General features: G+C 34.2%; 1 protein-coding gene across 1 annotated transcript; it reads left to right on the top strand.

Annotated features, from left to right (window-relative positions):
• Positions 1 to 5,477: 5,477 nt before the first annotated feature.
• On the top strand, positions 5,478 to 11,686 carry LOC129924933 (BPTI/Kunitz domain-containing protein 4-like). The gene is made up of 3 exons (XM_056022414.1): positions 5,478 to 5,636; positions 8,621 to 8,774; positions 11,324 to 11,686. Exons 1-3 carry the CDS (start codon positions 5,567 to 5,569, stop codon positions 11,478 to 11,480), a joined length of 381 nt encoding a protein of 126 aa, XP_055878389.1. The 5' UTR covers positions 5,478 to 5,566; the 3' UTR covers positions 11,481 to 11,686.
• The last annotated feature ends 8,295 nt before the right edge of the window (positions 11,687 to 19,981 follow it).

Below are 19,981 nucleotides of genomic sequence, written 5' to 3'. Positions count from 1 at the left end.
AAGTGATCCTCCATCTTTTGTATAGTTAGACTCTAAGAATTGAAATGAACCAACTTTTTCTAATGTTTCTTTATTCAGCTGAATCCACTATCTTAGATCATCTCTACCACAACTTAGTATATTGCTCTTTTGAGTACTACTTTCCCATGTGTACTGATTCCTACGTAGAGGTACAGAACATTCCCACCATAGAGCACGGAAGAAGGTCCACATTACAACACGAAATCATGAGATGTTTACCTGAGGAGAAATATGTGATAAGAAGACGGATGAAATAGTCAAAGCATGGGATTACTCTAAACAAAAACAATAGGTAAAAAAAATAATTTTTAATTGCACAGATTTAATATTGTTAGTCTAGATCGATTACAAATTTAATTACATGACTGATTCAAGCTAATTTATAATAAAGTGAAAGGAAATAACGTGTATAAGCTTTATTCCCAGACAGACAGATATATTATTAAATAACGAATATACAGACAGAGATAAGTTGATATAAGCTTTGTAAAAAGGAAACAAATTATGGGTGCGGCTACTGTTGCAAATAAGTTGAAATTGTACTTCTAATGATCTTGTACAACCAAATGTTCGCTGACAGAATATTCATTTAAAAGCAATCTCACGAAAGTTGATTATGAAAATGATAATTTAACAATATCTGTTTTAAATTAAATGCAAACACCTCAAATAGGCCGTCTGGTATGCGCTCTGGATTGTCACACGATGGTCATAGGTTTCTGCCACCCAAAGCCCAACGCCCTGCGTAGACTTCGACTAAGATTTAATTCTCTTTAAAAGTCTAAAGGAATATCCGAAAAATGAAAAAATCTAAAAAAAACAAGATTACAAAGAAAGTTTGTGTTACACAAACTCAGAGGCGGCCCCCGTCGAAGTCGGATCCCTGTCGGATCTGCATATTCGCAAATAATATTCAAGAGGTGATTTAATTTTGATGTAAAATGTTTTACACGTTTCGGATGTTCCTTCAGAGTTGAAGATAATTACTTCCTAGTCCAAACCTCCCGCAGGACGACGGGGGATGGGAGCGGGCAGGGTTTGAACCCTGGGCCATCCATAAATCTGAACGACAGTCCAGCGCGCAAACCGCACGACCAGGCAGCCATCCGATGGTCAAAAGTAATAATGTTTCAAAGATTCATTTGCCGTAAATTTAAATTTAAATTTAATAAAAAAAATAGTAGATTAGTTTTAGTATATTAAAACATTACAATATTGATCAAAACGTTTGGAAATGAAAATCTACACTTTTTTTTTACACTTTAAGTTTAGAATTTGAAATTCTACATCTTAATCTAGTCTATTTTAGTCTAAACTAGATCTAGAAATTCTAGATCTAGACTCTAAAATAATTTTAATTAGAATATAAATCCAGATCTAGATATACTGTAATAAAAAACTAGATCTAGTTTAAAAAATCTAGATTAGATCTAAATCAAGATATCATTCCTTTTTTAAACGCGAGTCACATAACGAGGCTTAATAAACATTACTATACCGAGTTCTTTTTTCATTTCATTTGAAGAATTAATTCCATATAACGTCAGAGGGAAAAAAAACACTACGTCACACGGCCTAGCTAGACTAAAAATCGCCTTCATCTATAAGAGCCATTTATCGAGTGTTCATAGACTTTGGTGCACCGAGTGCGTTCTTTAAGCATTTCATTTGAAGAATTAATTCCATATAACGTCAGAGGGAAAAAAAAACACTACGTCACACGGCCTAGCTAGACAAAAAATCGCCTATATCTATAAGAGCCATTTATCGAGTGTTCATAGACTTTGGTGCACCGAGTGCGTTCTTTAAGCATTTCATTTAAAGAATTCATTCCATATGACGTCAAAGGAAAAAAAACACTACGTCACACGGCCTAGCTAGAATAAAAATCGCCTTCATCATTACGAGCCTTTTATCGAGTGTTCATAGACATTGGTGCACCGAGTGCGTTCTTTTAGCATTTCATTTAAAGAATTCATTCCATATGACGTCAAAGGAAAAAAAAACACTACGTCACAAGGCCTAGCTAGACTAAAAATCACATTTATCAACACGAGCCATTTCTCGAGTGTTCATAGACATTGGTGCACCGAGTGCGTTCTTTTAGCATTTCATTTAAAGAATTCATTCCATGTGACGTCAAAGGAAAAAAAAACACTACGTCACACGGCTTAGTTAGACTAAAATATGTTTTCATTAATACAAGCAATTTTTTCGAGGGTTAATAGACATTGGTGCACCGAGTGCGTTCTTTTAACATTACATTTAAAGAGTCCATTCATATGACGTCAAAGAAAAAAAATTCCATTACCTCACAATAGGCTAGTACCGGTACCATAAAAAAAATGTCTTTATTTACACGAGATATTTAACGAGGGTTCATAGACATTGGTGCACTGAGTTCTAATAGATATTATTTAAAAAGGATCAAAGCCACATTGTTTTTGCGTTTTGTCTGTCAGTCGGTCTGTCCGTTATCTTGATATAAAAAAAAACAACTAAAAGTTATTAAAAATTGATTAACCTTTATTTTACGTTTCAAAACATCGCAATAATTTTTAGGTATGAACACAATTGAAAAGTTTATATAATAGATTGTTCCGGATGTTTGTATAAATAGTAAAAGAAAAAGAGAATTTCAGATAAATGTAATACCGTTAAATTAAATTTTTTGGATGGTCTCGTATAAAAATTAGATGTACTACAGCCACGTGGAGAGATTTTCATACCTTACTTTGGTGTTTGGATTCTGTTTTCCTTAAAAATCGGAACATAATATTAACGATAATTAGATTTTTTAATGTTTTAGGTAGAAAGTTAAATGTACTGTAAGAGAGTAGTGAGTTAAAATATTTTTCATAAAAATCCGTAAAAACATTATTTCGTAAATGAGAAGATTATTTGTTTATTAATTAGAAGAGGGAGTTCAAACAATTATTTGGCGTTAGTAGATTTTTAAATAAATTCGGAAATTTCTGGCGACGATTTGTAAGAAACAAAATCCGGAACTTTCTTTATCGATTACAAAACTTCTATGTTATGTTTTACAAGAAAATTAAATGTCTAAAAAGTAATTTTCAGTAATCAATTCTAGTAAATTACTTTTTTTAAAAGCCTTATGCGATTTCAAACAATCATTAGGCATAATTCATGTTTTATAAAACAATATCGGGAACATTTTTACACTTAATGAAATATAAGTCAGTATAGAGATTATGATTTAGCATTAATATGCTATTTACATAAAAAACGGAACAACATATTATTGATAATGTGTTTTTGCAACGTTTAAGCATGGAAATTGAATGTAATATAAGTTAGAAGAGCAAACAAACATTTGTTGGCGTTGATTAGTTTTGCACAAAAAAATCCGGAACAATCAATTTTAGATACTTAAAACTATTGAGATGTTATGGGAGGAACATTAAAGGGTAAATCAGATTTTCAATAGCTTTTAGAGTTCTAGTTTTTTAAATCTAATCGTGACGGACAGACCGACCAACAGACAAAACGCACAAAAATAAGCTTCTTTTATTCGGATGGGGGCACTAAACAAAAAATAAATAAAATCTAATTTTTAAAAAAAGTTTAAGGAATTGGTTTAGCACCTGGTCATGTTGCGACGTTATGCTACTGCACGAAAATCGCTGCATAAAAAGTCCATTTAAAAAAATGTGCGTGATATTTACATACAAAGTGCATTATTAGCCTTTATAAACAAACAGAAATGTTTTCTTTTAATTTTAGCAGCTAGTTGACCAGAAAAAACGTCTTTAACTATTATTTGTATTTGTTGTAAACATTTCCTGTACATTTTAAAAATATATTTGACTTAGTGATACTGAAAATACACAAAAATTGTCCATCTTTGTTAGCATATTGTAACATTGCCTCCCTTACATTTACGTAATTGTTTTAGAATTGGTGTATTTTTATGAAAAAATCGCTTGCATAATTAATTTTTTAAATTAAACGGTTTGCTTTTAGAAAACCAAAAGTAGCCGTTGCACCTAAACTTTTCAAGCCGGATTTAATGATGAAATAATATTTTTCATATCTCTTCTAGTTTTCGAGATCTGAATGTGACAGACGGACAGACGGACAGACGGGCAGACGGACATTTTGCACAAACCTAATAGAGGCTTTTTCCCCTTACGGGGGCAGCTAAAAATGAACGACTTAAATGTAATGACTGAATTAACTAAGCACACACGTGCAGTGCACTAAAGTTTTAATTGCTTCATTAATCTAGAGTAGGCAGCTCGTGAGAAAAACTGCAGATGTACAATTCAATGATAATCAGCAGATCTCAAAATGTGATCTCTATGTGACAAAGTCAAAGTAAACTATGACGTTTGAAGTTAATAACCTATGACATTTTACGCCATCGTTACCCGGAAGTTGAACAGGCTTCTGAATTTAAAAGAAATAATTTTTGTTATCATTAAACAGACATAAAGATGTAGAACTTATTAATGATAATATCCTTTCGTTCTTAATTATAATATCCTTTCGTGCTATGCTTGTCCACTAGCCTGCGTCTTAATCTAATTATTCCTGACATTTTTTTCCCGACTAACTGACAGACAGCTCCAGCGATAGGCAAACTTTTTAGGAGAGGGCTTAATAGTTAAAGGGGTGTGGAAATAAAAAAAAAAATAAAACATAAATTTTTTTTGTATTACATTTAATGAAAGAAAAATAAAACAAGAATACATTAAATTAACCTGCGACATTTTGATAAAAGTTCGTCATACCTTGGCTTAACTTGGGATGTAGATAGCCTTAAGAGTGAGCTGAGACCTCTATATAGGGCCAGCACAGGCAAACTAGGCAGCCGCCAATGGCCTCCGATTAGTGGGGGCCTCGAACAGGACTCAAACAAATATTTTTAGAGAAATAAATGCAATACATGGACCAAGTCTCAAACCTATCAGAGTTGTCTGGCTCTCTGTCTACTAGCCTAGCTGTAGGTCTCTACTACGATTCAAGAATGATGTACAAATGTTTAGATCTTCTTGTTAGACTACATACATTAGAAGACCATCGTTACTTCCTTCTGGTGAAAGGTCGAAACGTTAGTTTTAGTCTGGTGATCATCAATCGTCCATATAGTTCATTCGTGGTATCGACTCTATCCATGAATTTAACTTTATTTGTTGATTAAGATATAGATACATGAAGGTTTTTAATTCATTGCATATATTTTTAAGTCTTAAGTTTTTAGTTTTAGATTTCATTTGAGGGCCACCCAATTCATTTCGACTAGGGCCTCCAATTACCTAAGGCCGGCCCTGCTCTATACGTTAGTCTATATCTGATACAGGATGACTACACTCCTGCACTAATACAGTCCTATCTAAACCTCAAAAACACTAATCTTTTTTATCTTCAGAGAAAATCTAAACCTAGTATACTTATTAACACTGTGAGAACCATTCCAGTAACAGGTATACCCATTTGACAATTAAGATAAACAAATAGTAATTGTTTTAGAATTATTGAAAAAAAAATCAACACACAAACAGAAATCACAAAATCCAAAATGATTTCTAAAGCGATTCTCTTATTTACATCTACTTTGATTATTTCTCCAGCTCTGTCCAGGGTTTTTCGTAAGTAGTTTCTCTTATACTATATTAGTATTAGCACTGAAAACCTTCTCCCATAAGCCCCCACTGGTCCACAAATGAGATTGGACAATAGCGGTCTGAGCATGCTATAAGCATGAAAGTAGCGCTATATAAAAGTAATAAAAGCTAGAAGCTATACAACCAATGTATACGTTTCTCTTATTTTCTATCAGTTGTCACTGACCTACAATAAAATACTAGACAATTAACAATTTAAAAAAAAAACAATATGAAAAAAAAAAAACGCCAAATCTGGACATTAATGAGGTCACGACAAAATGAATCCCTTCACCTCTCTTAGTCTTTTTGACCAGTGGGGCACCACACGTGATCTGTAGACCGTCTCTTTTCATTTAACTCTTTGGTCAAATGTTTGCTGACACAATATTCATTCAAAAGCAATCTCACGAAAGTTGATGATGAAAATGATAATTTAACAGCAACTGTTTTAAATTAGAGCAGAGTAGCACCAATTCGGCCATGTGGTATGCGCTATGGATTGTCATACGATGTCATACGATAATAATCGCGATGAATGGACTCAGTAGAACAATAAACAGCTAATAATCGCGATGAATGGACTCAGTAGAACAATAAACAGCTAATAATCGCGATGAATGGACTCAGTAGAACAATAAACAGCTAATAATCCCGATCAAAGGAATCAGCAGAACAATAATCAGCTAATTGTTAAGTTCACAAAATATCTCAATTATGGTTGCGTTGTGAAACACTTCCTCCTATTATTCTCTTCTGCAGTTGCTTCCCATTTCCTCATTTATTCATTCCCTTGCATTCGTAAAGTTATCAAAGTTATCCATGTCAAGTCTATTAACTATCCTCCCCACGAGACAGGACACACTTTTCATACTATCAAATGACTGCATATTGATTATGGTAGTTTTGTTTTAGATGTCAGTTTTACCATTGTATAAAATTGATAAAAAAATACTTCAACCAAATGACAGGGTCTGTATTTACAGTATACCCGATGTTAGTGATAGACCTACATCTATACACAGTATACCTGATGTTAGTGATAGACCTACTTCTATACACAGTATACCCAATGTTAGTGATAGACCTACATCTATACACAGTATACCTGATGTTAGTGATAGACCTACATCTATACACAGTATACCCGATGTTAGTGATAGACCTACTTCTATACACATATACCCAATGTTAGTGATAGACCTACTTCTATACACAGTATACCCAATGTTAGTGATAGACCTACTTCTATACACAGTATACCCGATGTTAGTGATAGACCGACTTCTATACACAGTATACCCAATGTTAGTGATAGACCGACTTCTATACACAGTATACCCGATGTTAGTGATAGACCTACTTCTATACACAGTATACCCAATGTTAGTGATAGACCTACATCTATACACAGTATACCTGATGTTAGTGATAGACCTACATCTATACACAGTATACCCAATGTTAGTGATAGACCTACATCTATACACAGTATACCCGATGTTAGTGATAGACCTACATCTATACACAGTATACCCGATGTTAGTGATAGACCGACTTCTATACACAGTCTCACAAACACGAATGTAAATGTACTTTTTGTATTCGTGGTTGTTGTTTTGCAAGCATAGCCTATATAATTGACATTGACGTATACACTTGTTAAAACACCAATTTACGATGACGTATAATCAAGATACAAACAAGAATTTAAAAAAAGTTGAAATACTTTAAAACAAACATTTTTTCGAAGTGTAATTGTCATGTAATTAAATTTGTAATAGATGTAGGTCAACAACAATGAATCTGTTTGATTAGAAATATTTTGACCAAATGTTTTTGTTTAGCGCTATTTCATGCTTTTAGCTTTCTCAATACGCTATGATCCTAGCATTTATCTGGACAAGTTGGGAAGTGAGCCAGAAAGAAAAAGATATATGGATAATAGCTTTTTTAAAGCATATTTAAAAAAATGGGGAAATTCCGGAACTCGAACTCATAGTTCAATCCTCCCAAAGTAGACATACTAACCACTCTGCTAGTGAGGTGCTTATGAAAATAGAAGATTGTATATGCTTTCTTTTTAACTTACTTTTAAGCGGCGACGTATAAAGGAGACTAATTCAGCTTATACCACCACTTCAGTCAAGTACAATTTCTTTCACTTGTTCAAATACCAATCAAAATAATTAGTTAACAATAGTTGATTAGTTGATTCTTGTTGTGTCAGATAAAAGAAATAATTGTGCAAAATTTCAGCTTGATCCGAGATTGGGTGTGGGGGAAATAACTTGAACAAACATTTTGCCAGACAGACAGACAGACAGAGTGAGTTTTTATAAGCTTTGTTAAAAAAAAAAAGTCAGATTTCAAATGACACACATTATTTTTTATAAGCACAAACTAAATAGTGAAATATTGATTTGTAATCAGAACAATTCGAGACTAAACCAAAGACCTAAGTCAAATATTTGAAGATTTATGCATTGTTTTAAGATTCGTGGAGAGTTCCTAAACCCTTCAAGCTTATTTCTAAAGCACTTAATAATGTTTATAAATCTAGAAGGTTGTCGTTATTGTGTATAAAGAAATGGAGTCATTATAATTTCGCGTATTTTCATTTCTTTAACATATTTATTTTCTCAACAATTTTTTATATTGTAAAATATGGAGGCCCTCTTTAAAAGTGAAGCGTTGTGCGCCGCATAGGTCTGACGTAAATCCGGCTCTACCAGGGGACTGTAAGCTTTGAGTTTAAATTTAAGCTTTGTTGGCAAATCACTTTGAAAATTGAAAATTGAATGTGATTTACAATAGTTAACCCACTGTGCTTTAATTCAATTGTTTTTGTATTCAACTGATATTTATTAGGTTTGACATAATTACAGTTCATGATTTTAAGTTGTTTAAATTCTAAAATTGCATTTAATAAAACTGAACATCATAGGAGACAACTCTTTTTATTCAAGCTGTCAACCTTGACAATTGCCCACCACCTCCTCCATGTGCGGCCCCACCACTTGACTGCCACTATGTGCCTGATGCCAACGGTTGTCCAGGCTGTAATATGGTTTGTGCCAGGGCTGCTTGTCCCCCTGTCTGTGCCATCTTCTGCCAATACGGGTAAGCTATGAAAAATTATATTAATGTATTAAAAAGTCAGTTTTTTAGGTGACATTTTTAATGCTTATGTTTTGATATTTGTTATATGGAGTGTGTGGGTTGTGTATTTGTGTGTATATGTGTGTGTATGTTTATTTCAAAGGTGATATGGAAAGGGAGTACTTATTGTCAGTTGTAGAGAGAGAAAAATAAATTATTAGATTTGTAGAATGATGCAGGGTAAGCGGCACTGTTGTAAATTGTGTTAAGTAGGTCAGATGCCAGGTCTTAGTTGAATGAAATTAATGAATTACAATCAATGTATTTAGGAATTTTAAAAAATTAGAGTAGAATCTAATTGGTCCACTTAATGTCTCTCCCACTCCCAGAATTTTTTGTTAGAGCTTTGAATCATAGTTCTGTAACAAAACAAAGTTACAAACATGCCTATTCAGCAAAATGTATCACTTAAAAATGAGCTTTTTTTAAAATCATATACTCTTAATCGAGCAATTCTTGTATGTATGTATATATTCTATACTCTTAAGCGAGCAATTCTTGTATGTATGTGTGTATGTATATATTCTATACTCTTAAGCGAGCAATTCTTGTATGTATGTGTGTATGTATATATTCTATACTCTTAAGCGAGTAACTCTTGTATGTATGTGTATATGTATATATATTTATATTTATATAAATTTTATTTCATAAAAGGGCTCTAATGATTTTCTTTAAAATTGCAAGGTATGTGCATATTAGTGAGAAAAAAATTCTAAACTCATTGGCCACATCGGGAAACTCGAGGTCGACCGTTATATCTGTTGAAAATGTCTTGTTATCGAAAAACTAATTTTGGCTAGAATGTTTTATGAATGAACTCACTAGACTTCTTGAACGCTCTCACCAAAGATGTATGCACACCATCATGGAGATACGGTGGCAAGACCGCACACAAACAGCGATGTTCTAGCGAACGCCGGTATGCACTTCCCGATAGTCACGCTGGGCAGGGCACGTATCTCGTATGGGGCCCTAACATCTGCCAAATGCTTGTTAGTGATCTTGAAGGTGTTCGGCTTAACAGAGGTGCTCGAAGGGAAACGCTTCTTTACATCATTAACGCGATGTTTTTAAGTGTCTAAGGGGAAAATGCGCCATTTTAATTTCTTACAAAGTGTATGTTTCATCCAATAACGTAGAGATTTTGTATCACTTGATGTTTCGTACTAAAGCCATAATTGATATATTAATTGCAAAATTAAATTCTGAACGTAATCAATTGAGAAGTTACACTGCAAAGACTTTCTACCAAGACAATAATAGGCCAATAGTTTAACACAAAAGTTTGAATGTGAGATTTGTTTTTCGAGACTACAGGGGGACTTTCTATTCCAATCGCCATGTATGCCATGTACGATGTCATTTAGAACTAAAAGAACACAAAAGCAACACTTCAGATTGGTAGTCCTCTACCAGATCGCTCATTTTCGTCATTAAAAAAAAGTTCGGGTAAATATTTTGTGGTAATAGATTATTCTTCCGACTGAGGCTCAGTCACCTGGTACTATTATTTATCGAATAATTTTTTTTTTCGGCGTCGATCCTCAAAGCCTTAATCTATATATGTGGGGTATCTTCAAATTTGCAATGTAGTAAGGGCCTATAAATTTATATTAAATTTTTTTTTAAAGTAAAACCTAATTGAAAAGGTCAGTTTTTAATAGGAGAAACAATGAGCTGTAGATGTCAGGAGAATACGTTTTTGCAGTGAAAAATGCTAGAAACGCTTTTTGCCTCGGGAGTTCGCCACGAACCTCACTAAGTAGGCTTACAGCGTTCCCCCAGACCCCCGAGCTATCAAGAGAAAGGGTTTAACATGAATGTTGTTTTTTCTTAGTTTTTTTTTCGCCGAAGGTTGAGATACACTGTTTTTTTTATTCTCATATCTATATCTATCTATCTATCTATCTATATATATATATATATATATATATATATATATATATATATATATATATATATATGTTTAATTGAATTGTTTTTATGTATTCAACTCGTATTTATTAGGTTTGACATTATTGAAAAACTATTGAATTACTATTTAAACAAAACCTTATTCACCACAATGACACCGTTCTTTACGCTTTCGAATGTCTGAGTTGTTTCCGCTGCACATGTGCTCTTGCTGCTCCACAAATAATGATTGCCCTTGGCGTGAATTCGTCATTCTAGAAGATAAAAAAAAAACAACAAATTCTCTCTTCCTTTAGTTACTTGGAGAGCAAAAAACAACAACATTTACATATTATCTCTCTCTCTCTCTTTCTCTTTCTCTCCTCTCTCACTCTCTCTCTCTCTCTCTCTCTCTCTCTCTCTCTGTCTCTCGCTCTCTATCTCTCTCTCTCTCTCTCTCTCTCTCACTCTCTCTCTCTTTCTCTCTCACTGTCTCTCTCTCTCTCTCTCTCTGTCTCTCGCTCTCTATCTCTCTCTCTCTCTCTCTCTCTCTCTCTCTCTCTATCTCTCCTCTACTGTTTAATTTTTAAAAAACTATACAAAAACTGTTTCAGAAATGTCCTAGACTCCAACGGATGTCCAACCTGCACCTGTAACTCCGCTCCGGAGAAAGCCGTCACTCAGGATCCCCCGTTCCTGGAATGTCACATGTGGATGAAGTGCGCCCAGGGCGTGTGTCCGTACACCTGCGCATGTCAACCTAACTGCTGAGCTGGCATCACGTGACCAAAGAACACAGACACACACAGACTTCATTAGACGTTCTCTCCGTAATTTCGTTTTTTCTCAAAGGACTTTCGTCCCGAGAGAGAGCTGGTCAAATAGTGAAGATCATAAAAGTGTGTTTGCATATCATACATAGTGTGAAATATGGTTCCTGATTAAAGCAAAATCAAATAAATGCTATTCTAAAATAATTATGACTAATAGTATTTATATTTCATTTATTCCTGTGTACCCACAGGACAGTGTATGACTTCAACTACACCATTCCACCGAATTCGCTTCTGAGCAGCTTTCTTCATCTGCTCTCATGCCATTCCTGTATCGTCCACTTTGATGAGAACCGACCTTAAGATTTATTTTTTAAAGCCTGCTCACTTTCCCTGCCTTGCATGATTGCTAATGAATAATCTCCAGTTGTGTTCTTCTACTTCAAGTTTCGATTTTTAATGTTTAGGTGACATGGGTTTCTGTTTGGTTTTCTCCCAAAGGTTGACAGTAGATTTTATTTTTCGGTCCACCTTATTCCCAGTGTTCGATGTATTACATCCTCTATACTCTGAGGCTACCCCATACTTTGTCGACTATGCAACATGTGGGCAGCTGATTGCACATTTTTTTTGCTAACTATTATTCACCAACGTAAAACCTAAAATAGCTGTCTTAAATGTGAATATTTGTTTGGACCTCTTCCTTATACAACAGAATCAAGCTCACATGCCTAGAGTTTTAAGAGCTTCGGTTCAACTCTATTAAGAATAAAATGTATTTTCACAAGGAGTCTCCTAACCATCTTCAATTTGAATGTGTTGAACTATGGGTTTCAGTTTGGCTCTCTCCCACCAGTGGACAGCAGATATATTTCAGGGCTTCTGAGTCCCAGAATTCTTGCGTATTAAATTTTGTTGAACATTAATTGGTTATGCCGTATATTTTACAAATACTTTGACCAAATAATTTCAGAAAAGTCAAACTTTAATTCATTTCGTTGAGAACGAAGAAAAAGATTTAGTCTTAGAGAACAAAAGAAGAAAAATGGATGGCTGCCTGGTCGTGCGGTTTGCACGCTGGACTGTCGTTCGGATTTATCGATGGTCCAGGTTTCAAACCCTGCCCGCTCCCATCCCCCGTCGTCCTGCGGGAGGTTTGGACTAGGAAGAAAACTATCTTCAACTCTGCAAGAACGTCCGAAGCATGTAAAACATTTTACAAAATTAATTGTGTATTGTTTAGTTTAAATATTCTTGTAAATAGTGGATACATGTCACACGCGCGTGAATACAGTCACGCTTGACAGCACACATAACGGGACTAGTCAGTAGTAGTCGGTATCATTACGGGTTCGTGAAAACGTTTATCGACAGATTTTTCTGGAGAATAATTTATTTGCATAAACTAAGATGTAGGTTCAATTTAATCTTGGGAAGGAGATAGTTTAATCAGTGTCGATGAGCTATCTAGAAATATCTCTATGTACCACTAAAGTGTTTCCCAAACTGTGACACATGCACTACCCATAACAGCAGGGTTTCTTTCCAGGGCTTTTGAAAGTGAGGATCTGAGCCTCTCAAGACCTTACTCTAATGGAGTTTGAAAAGAAAATGTTGGTAGTTTTTTTAACTTCCGTTAGCTACAAGTTATTTGTGTGATGCAGAATATTTTATTATTATGTTACAACAAAGTCAAAGACTAGAAACAGGCTTGACCCCAGGCCAGATATTACAATTCAGATTATTAATAGTATGTATAATATCAAGACTCACAGTCACTATGCTATATTTTTTTAATATGTAGTCTACATCTATATTTATACTTCCAATGGGGTGCCACGGTGAGGCCTGGAATATACCCTCAAGAGAAATTTTATCAGAGTAGGTTATCAATAATGATATGGTTTCGTAATTGTACAGTTTGCACATATCAATATTTTTAGCTACAGAGTTCAAAATTAAACGAATAAGATATAATATCGATCTAGGGTTATCTTTTTAAGTAAAGGATGTGACTTCTATAAAGAAAGATCAAAGGTTCGCAGACAAAAGAGTTTCAGATATAGTAATTATTTTATTAATTCAAACTTGTCTGTTACCAAAAAAAATATGGAGAACGAAATAAAATTATATTGTGCTGGAGAGGGAATGGGTGAGAGTGTAACACTGTAGACAAGGGTGTGTAACTTTGATAAGTCATTTTGTAATAACTATCATTAGATTGTTTCCCCTTTAAGTTTTTGTCTTTCATGATAGCTACGAGGCAATTATAACATTCAGTTCTTTCATATCCCAGACACAATATCTCTAATCTGAAAGAATAAAAAAAAAAAGTCTTTATCATCACGACACAAAATATAATTAATTGGTTATCTAATTGTTAAGAGAAATTTAATAAATAGAAACAAGACTTTGTTCTATGCGCTCATTGGACGATATGAATTGTTTTATTTTAATGCAAAATGTTCATCGTATCGCCATGGGAATTATCGAATTACAAACTCGATTGCTCTTTCTGCTATTAAGCATAATACACTAGGCCTGGACCGCTTCTCTGATATTATAACTGTGTAATAAAGTCATTTTTTATTACTGAAATCATTCCATTAGTTCATAGTGTGCTACTTTATGTATGGCCATTCATTCACTTAATTTTAGATGTATTCATCCACTACCAAGGTATATCTTGATTTAAATATAAAAAAAAAAACTGGCATGTAATTTACTTTCTTAAGAAAGTCAGATAATTGTTGAAATGAATGTATAAAATTTAGTTTTAACTTGGTTACTGTCTTGGTAGCAACGCCAGTGTCTTTCGATCAGTTTTACAAGGGAGGCAATTCACCTAGAGAAAAGTAATTTCTATGAATTGTGCCCCTTTGGCTATATCTCTAAAACAAGGATGCTGCTAATATATTTGGTTTTTATTTTTGTGATACACTTAGTCGTATTGATTGCTAGCACCGTGGAATTAGCACTGAGCACGAGTTGCAGGGTGGGAAATAGGCAGTGCTTTGGGTCAGTGTTGCTTATTTTTATGTTGGTTTTAATTTATTTCCTTTGTATAGTTTTAGTTAGCTTAGTCTGAGACCCACGCTACACAAGGCACACCACACACACACACACCTTTAACGCTACACCACAAACACACACACCACCTACATGCCCCCACTTACAAAGTAACAAACACACACACACAAAGAAAATTAAAAACACTTTCACTACAATGTGGTTTTGTTAATCGAATAAAGGCAATGACCTTCACCCCAACATTGTGATGTACCAGGCTTGTGATAAGTTTAAGTTTAAGTTCATTTAATTATTCAAAGTTTGGGTTCAGAAAACTCGGGGGTGCTTAGATTGAGTGGAGAGTGAATTTCTTGCTATCAGTTTCTTTCCTGACAGATTGTAACAATCGATGCTCTATAGCTTGGCACTTCTTTAAATATATTTATTTATATCCTGTTGTGTGAAGTAAAATTTAATTGAAAATTATATTTATACCTTTTTTTTGGGAAATAAAATAGGTCAGAAGGCAAGATTTAAACTTTTGACCATTGTGACGACGGTGCGGAGTGCTTATCATGCAGTCTTCCATGTTTATACTAACAGTTAAGTAAAGTGAAATGCAAATGTGCCTTTCAAAATATTAACAAAATATTAACAAAATATTAACAAATATTTTTAAAGCATATTTAAAAGATTACAAGAAAGAAGTGGAGATTTAACAAATATAAACACATTTATCTACGTACACATATTTTTATAATAACTACTTATATTGAGTTAAATAATAGATAAAAGAAATGCTCTACAAAATAATTTATTGTTTTTAAATATTTTAAAGATTTATACATGAAATGACGATTTTTATGTATATTTTGACGGCCTTAATATTCAGTTATGTGCCTAGTGTTTATAAATTAATATGAAACCGTTAGTATATATATTTTAGAAATAAAATTTTTATGGCTTACATGAAATCATTATGCAAACAAAACGAATCATTTTTAAGTATATGATTACAGTTATGTTACTATATGCTAAGCGACGAGATTATACCAAATAACAGTATGTAAGCAAATGAAAAACATGGAATTGACAGGAAAGGAAATAAGCAATCCAACAGATTTAGAAGATCACGGCAGCTATTCAGGCTTCAACAAGCCAATATCAAGAAAATAGGAACTAGCGAAAATTAAATTAAACTAATTAGGAATCCCTCCAAGCTACAGACCGTCAGTTACAGATCAAAGTGACACCATCTAAGTAAACATGTAAGTAAAAAAGTTAACTAGCAGTGCGGGAAAGATTTACTTCCCCTCAAGGCTTTTAAAGTGTTTCAATGTCTGTCTTGTCACATGTTTTTTTTTATATGTGGTGTCTATTATAATGCTTTTGCGGATGAAGTTGAAACTGATACAGATTATTTTGATACTTCTTGATGGTCAGTCTTTGACTTGTATCCCCATATAGTTAGAACGTACAACTAAACTGATGTAGGTGTATTGTATAGAAATGAACTTACTTTAAATAACTTGAACAAATATCCTTCTTTCAACAAAACTTAATGTAACATTTATTAATAATACATACAGATTTAACTTTAGATGAGATCTAGATCTAATATTCACAAAATTAAATGATATTTTTATACATCTAACTCACTATAAATGGCTGGAATGCTGCGTGGTCGAGCGATATGCGAGCTCGGACTTCTCGATTGTCCCGGGTTCATACCCTGCCCACTGCCATCCACTATCATCCTGCGGATGTCTAGACAAGGAAGTACTTTCACAATGGATTCATTCCTAGCCTGATAGTGCTGACAAAATTTATTATCAACATCTGAAACAGAATTTGCATTACTCTCAGTTGAAGCGGCCTGATTGACAGATTGATTTATTCGATAAGTCTGTGCTATTCAGTAAACTAAAAATTGAAAAAGGTAAAGTTCCCCCCTTGAAGACCTTGCGATCTTTAGATGATGTTAAGATCAAATTGTTTCTTTGGCCCACGGTTAATGAGTGCTTAATGTGGCAAGCACATCGACCAACCGACTTTACTTTCGCAACAAATGTCAGGTACCCATAAAAGCAGAGTCGCGGTGGTTGAATGTTAAAGCGCTTCGCTTCAGAGACTGGGGTTCCGAGTTCGAGCCCTGATGAATTCTAGGATTTTTAAGTTCAGGACACTGTTTTAAATATACAAGGATTTTTTTTAAAGTTATTTTTTTTTCTTTGTATTATTGGTAGAATTTTATGAAGTTAAATATTAATATTTTTTTCAAAGAATAATAAAGCAAATTTAATTTCTCCAGAGCACAGAAGCAAGATTCAACTCAACAGCAGAGACAAGTTTCTGAATCATATCCCCTTACGTCACAAAATATATCGATACACCCATGTTTTCAGCTATATTGGCAGTTGAAAACCTCTTTAGGCGCAAGTAATGTGATTCATTTCATTACCAGTACAAACAAAATATTGTATACCAAAAAACGTATGTTAACAGAGTCTGTAGATGGGTCTAGCAGATTCTATCCAAGGCAAGAGACAGAGAGGAATGGAAAAAAAACGGTCGACAATCATTTGTGGTTCCCCAAAGGTCAAACGGACTAAGGGATAGGTGAAGGTGGTAAAGACGAACGTGGATGGCAGTTGGGAAAAAATGTTATTAGTACACTTATAAGTTAAAAGTTTCTTCGTAAACAGCTGGTAGCATCATGCATAGTACAAACATTTATTCGGATCTGCCTGTCAACAGTTCAAAGATTACTCTAGATAGTTCAAAGATTACTCTAGATTTTGAGTTAGATCTTGAGACTGTAATTTTTGTCCGTAATATCATCAATTTTGTCGTCACGCCCATTTTTAGCGTCATAGGAGTTGTGGGGAACGTCATCAACTTGGTTGTACTGCGTCACTCTGGTTACAAAGACACCAACGTCTTGCTGCTGGAGTCGCTCTCCCTGGCTGACCTCATCTTGTCTTCTTTTAACATTCTTCTTAGGACCCGAGAGTTCGTTCAGCCGTTTGGAGCCATTATTTATATCTACAGTTACGGCCCTTTCATCATCATGGCGGTTGTGGTGAGTTTTCACTTGACGCTAATCGCCATTGAGAGAGTCATCGCCGTCTGCTTCCCTTTTCACGTGTCAAGGATCTTCACCCGGTCACGTGTTAAAGTCGCCATCTTGTTTATTTACATTCTCAGCATCGGAACATACTCTCCACTCTTTGTCATGTTTGAGCCTCTATGGGTTAACAACCAGACAACAGTCGTCACCATACCTTCCCAGATCTTCATTTCCAACATGGCGGGAATTATTTTTTATCTAACGTCAGTGGCAGCGAATATTATCGCCATCACCCTGCCAGCGATTGTCACGACTTGCAGTTTGATTGTTGGAATGAAATTGTTGACGAGAAAGCTACAGCTGCCATCCCACTGCACCCAAAGACGCTCCAAAGATCTGAGCGCCATGAAGATGATTTTCTCCGTCAGTTTTTTAGTTTTATTCAACAACGGGGCGACTCGTGGGATGAACTATTTTTTTCAAGCGTATGAACTCACCGAAGGACCGCTGTACGACCTCCTGAAGGACATGCTGACTCTCGTCAATCAACTCAACACGTCATTCAATTTTTTCGTCTATGTCGCAATGAGCAAGAAATTCTTGAAGACCTATCGAAAGTTTTTTTGTAAAGTTTTTACTAAGATAAAGTGATGTTTTGGATATAGTGATGGTTTGGATATAATGATGGTTTGGATATAGTGATAATTTGGATATAATGATGGTTTGGATATAGTGATAATTTGGATATAATGATGGTTTGGATATAGTGATAATTTGGATATAATGATGGTTTGGATATAATGATGGTTTGGATATAGTGATGGTTTGGATATAATGATGGTTTGGATATAGTGATAATTTGGATATAATGATGATTTGGATATAATGATGATTTGGATATAGTGATGATTTGGATATAATGATGATTTGGATATAATGATGATTTGGATATAATGATGATTTGGATATAGTGATGCTCTGGATATAGTGATGATTTGGATATAGTGATGGTTTGGATATAGTGATAATTTGGATATAGTGATGGTTTGGATATAGTGATAATTTGGATATAGTGATGGTTTGGATATAGTGATAATTTGGATATAGTGATGGTTTGGATATAGTGATAATTTGGATATAGTGATGGTTTGGATATAGTGATGATTTGGATATAGTGATGGTTTGGATATAGTGATGATTTAAATATAGTTATGAACTGGATATACTGATGATTTAGATATAGTGATGATTTGGATATAGTGATGATTCGGATATTGTGATGATTTGGATATTGTAATGATTTGGATATAGTGATAATATAGATATAGTGATAATATAGATATAGTGATAATATAGATATAGTGATAAAATAGATATAGTGATGATTTACATATAGTGATGTGTTTACAAGTCTACAAATGTGTTAATATATTGATCTAAATGTGTAAAATGTAAAACGGGTTTGTATGCTATTTGTTATATTGACATACTGTTTGTCAGAGCATAGCTCATGATTGCTGTAAAATAACTAAGGGAGACTACTTTTGTGTTCGTGATTAAATATTTTTAATAGCAGTTCACAAAAATGTCCAATTGTTATCAGTTGTGATAAATAAATGAAATGTAAGAAACAAGTTATTTTTATAAATTATTTTAATGCTATCCAATTTTTTTTTATGGAAGAAATGGTATTTAATAATTTAAATATTAAATCACTCATTTTAGAAGCATTACACTACAGTAGGACGAGAGAGACAGTATACAAAATGAATACTTTGCCAAAGCGTTATTAATTACAATCATAATCACTTCTATATTTTCCGCGGCTACACAGCCACAGCTGCAATCTACATATTGTGCCACTCGCAACGCAGACATCTCCAGCTGTCTCGTTCCTAAGCCGCCTGATAATTAGTGATATAAAATGGGTTATTGAGAAGAAGAAAAATAAAAGGTTTAAAGAACTTCCAAATCTTGTCTTTGAAAAACTTTTACCTACAAGGCATTTAAAAAGACAAACACATTTTTAAATATTGATTTTAAATTTTTATATATAATATAGTTTAATTAGTAATATATAGTTTCAGTTCCCCTTTCAGACCTTGTGATCTTTAAGGCAGATGATGCAAAGGTCATCTGTTGCTATGGTTTACTGTTAACGAGGGTGTCATGTGGCCAGCACAACGCCCTTTACTATTCCCCAACTAATGTCAGGCTCCCATTATAGCTGGGCTGACTCGGGGCGCCCAAAGATCCCGAAATTTAAAAAAATTGCCAGTCTTTACCAGGATTCGAACCCGGGACCCCCGGTTCAGATGCCAAGCTCAGCCACCTCGCCTCATATTATAGTTTTAAACGTAACTAAAACCATCTATTCTCTTTGACTTCATCAGTCTAGATAGACGAGCTACATCAAAGGG

Source organism: Biomphalaria glabrata, chromosome 3 (assembly GCF_947242115.1).
Source record: "Biomphalaria glabrata chromosome 3, xgBioGlab47.1, whole genome shotgun sequence".
NCBI classification, from domain to species: domain Eukaryota; kingdom Metazoa; phylum Mollusca; class Gastropoda; family Planorbidae; genus Biomphalaria; species Biomphalaria glabrata.
This window is presented reverse-complemented; position numbering and strand designations above follow the sequence as displayed.

Excerpts from the sequence above, each read along its gene's own strand:
- LOC129924933 (XM_056022414.1), top strand. The coding sequence starts at position 5,567 with ATGATTTCTAAAGCGATTCTCTTATTTACATCTACTTTGATTATTTCT. Across the intron at positions 5,637-8,620 it reads AGCTCTGTCCAGGGTTTTTC|CTGTCAACCTTGACAATTGC; the intron begins GTAAGTAGTTTC and ends TTTTTATTCAAG. Across the intron at positions 8,775-11,323 it reads GCCATCTTCTGCCAATACGG|AAATGTCCTAGACTCCAACG; the intron begins GTAAGCTATGAA and ends AAACTGTTTCAG.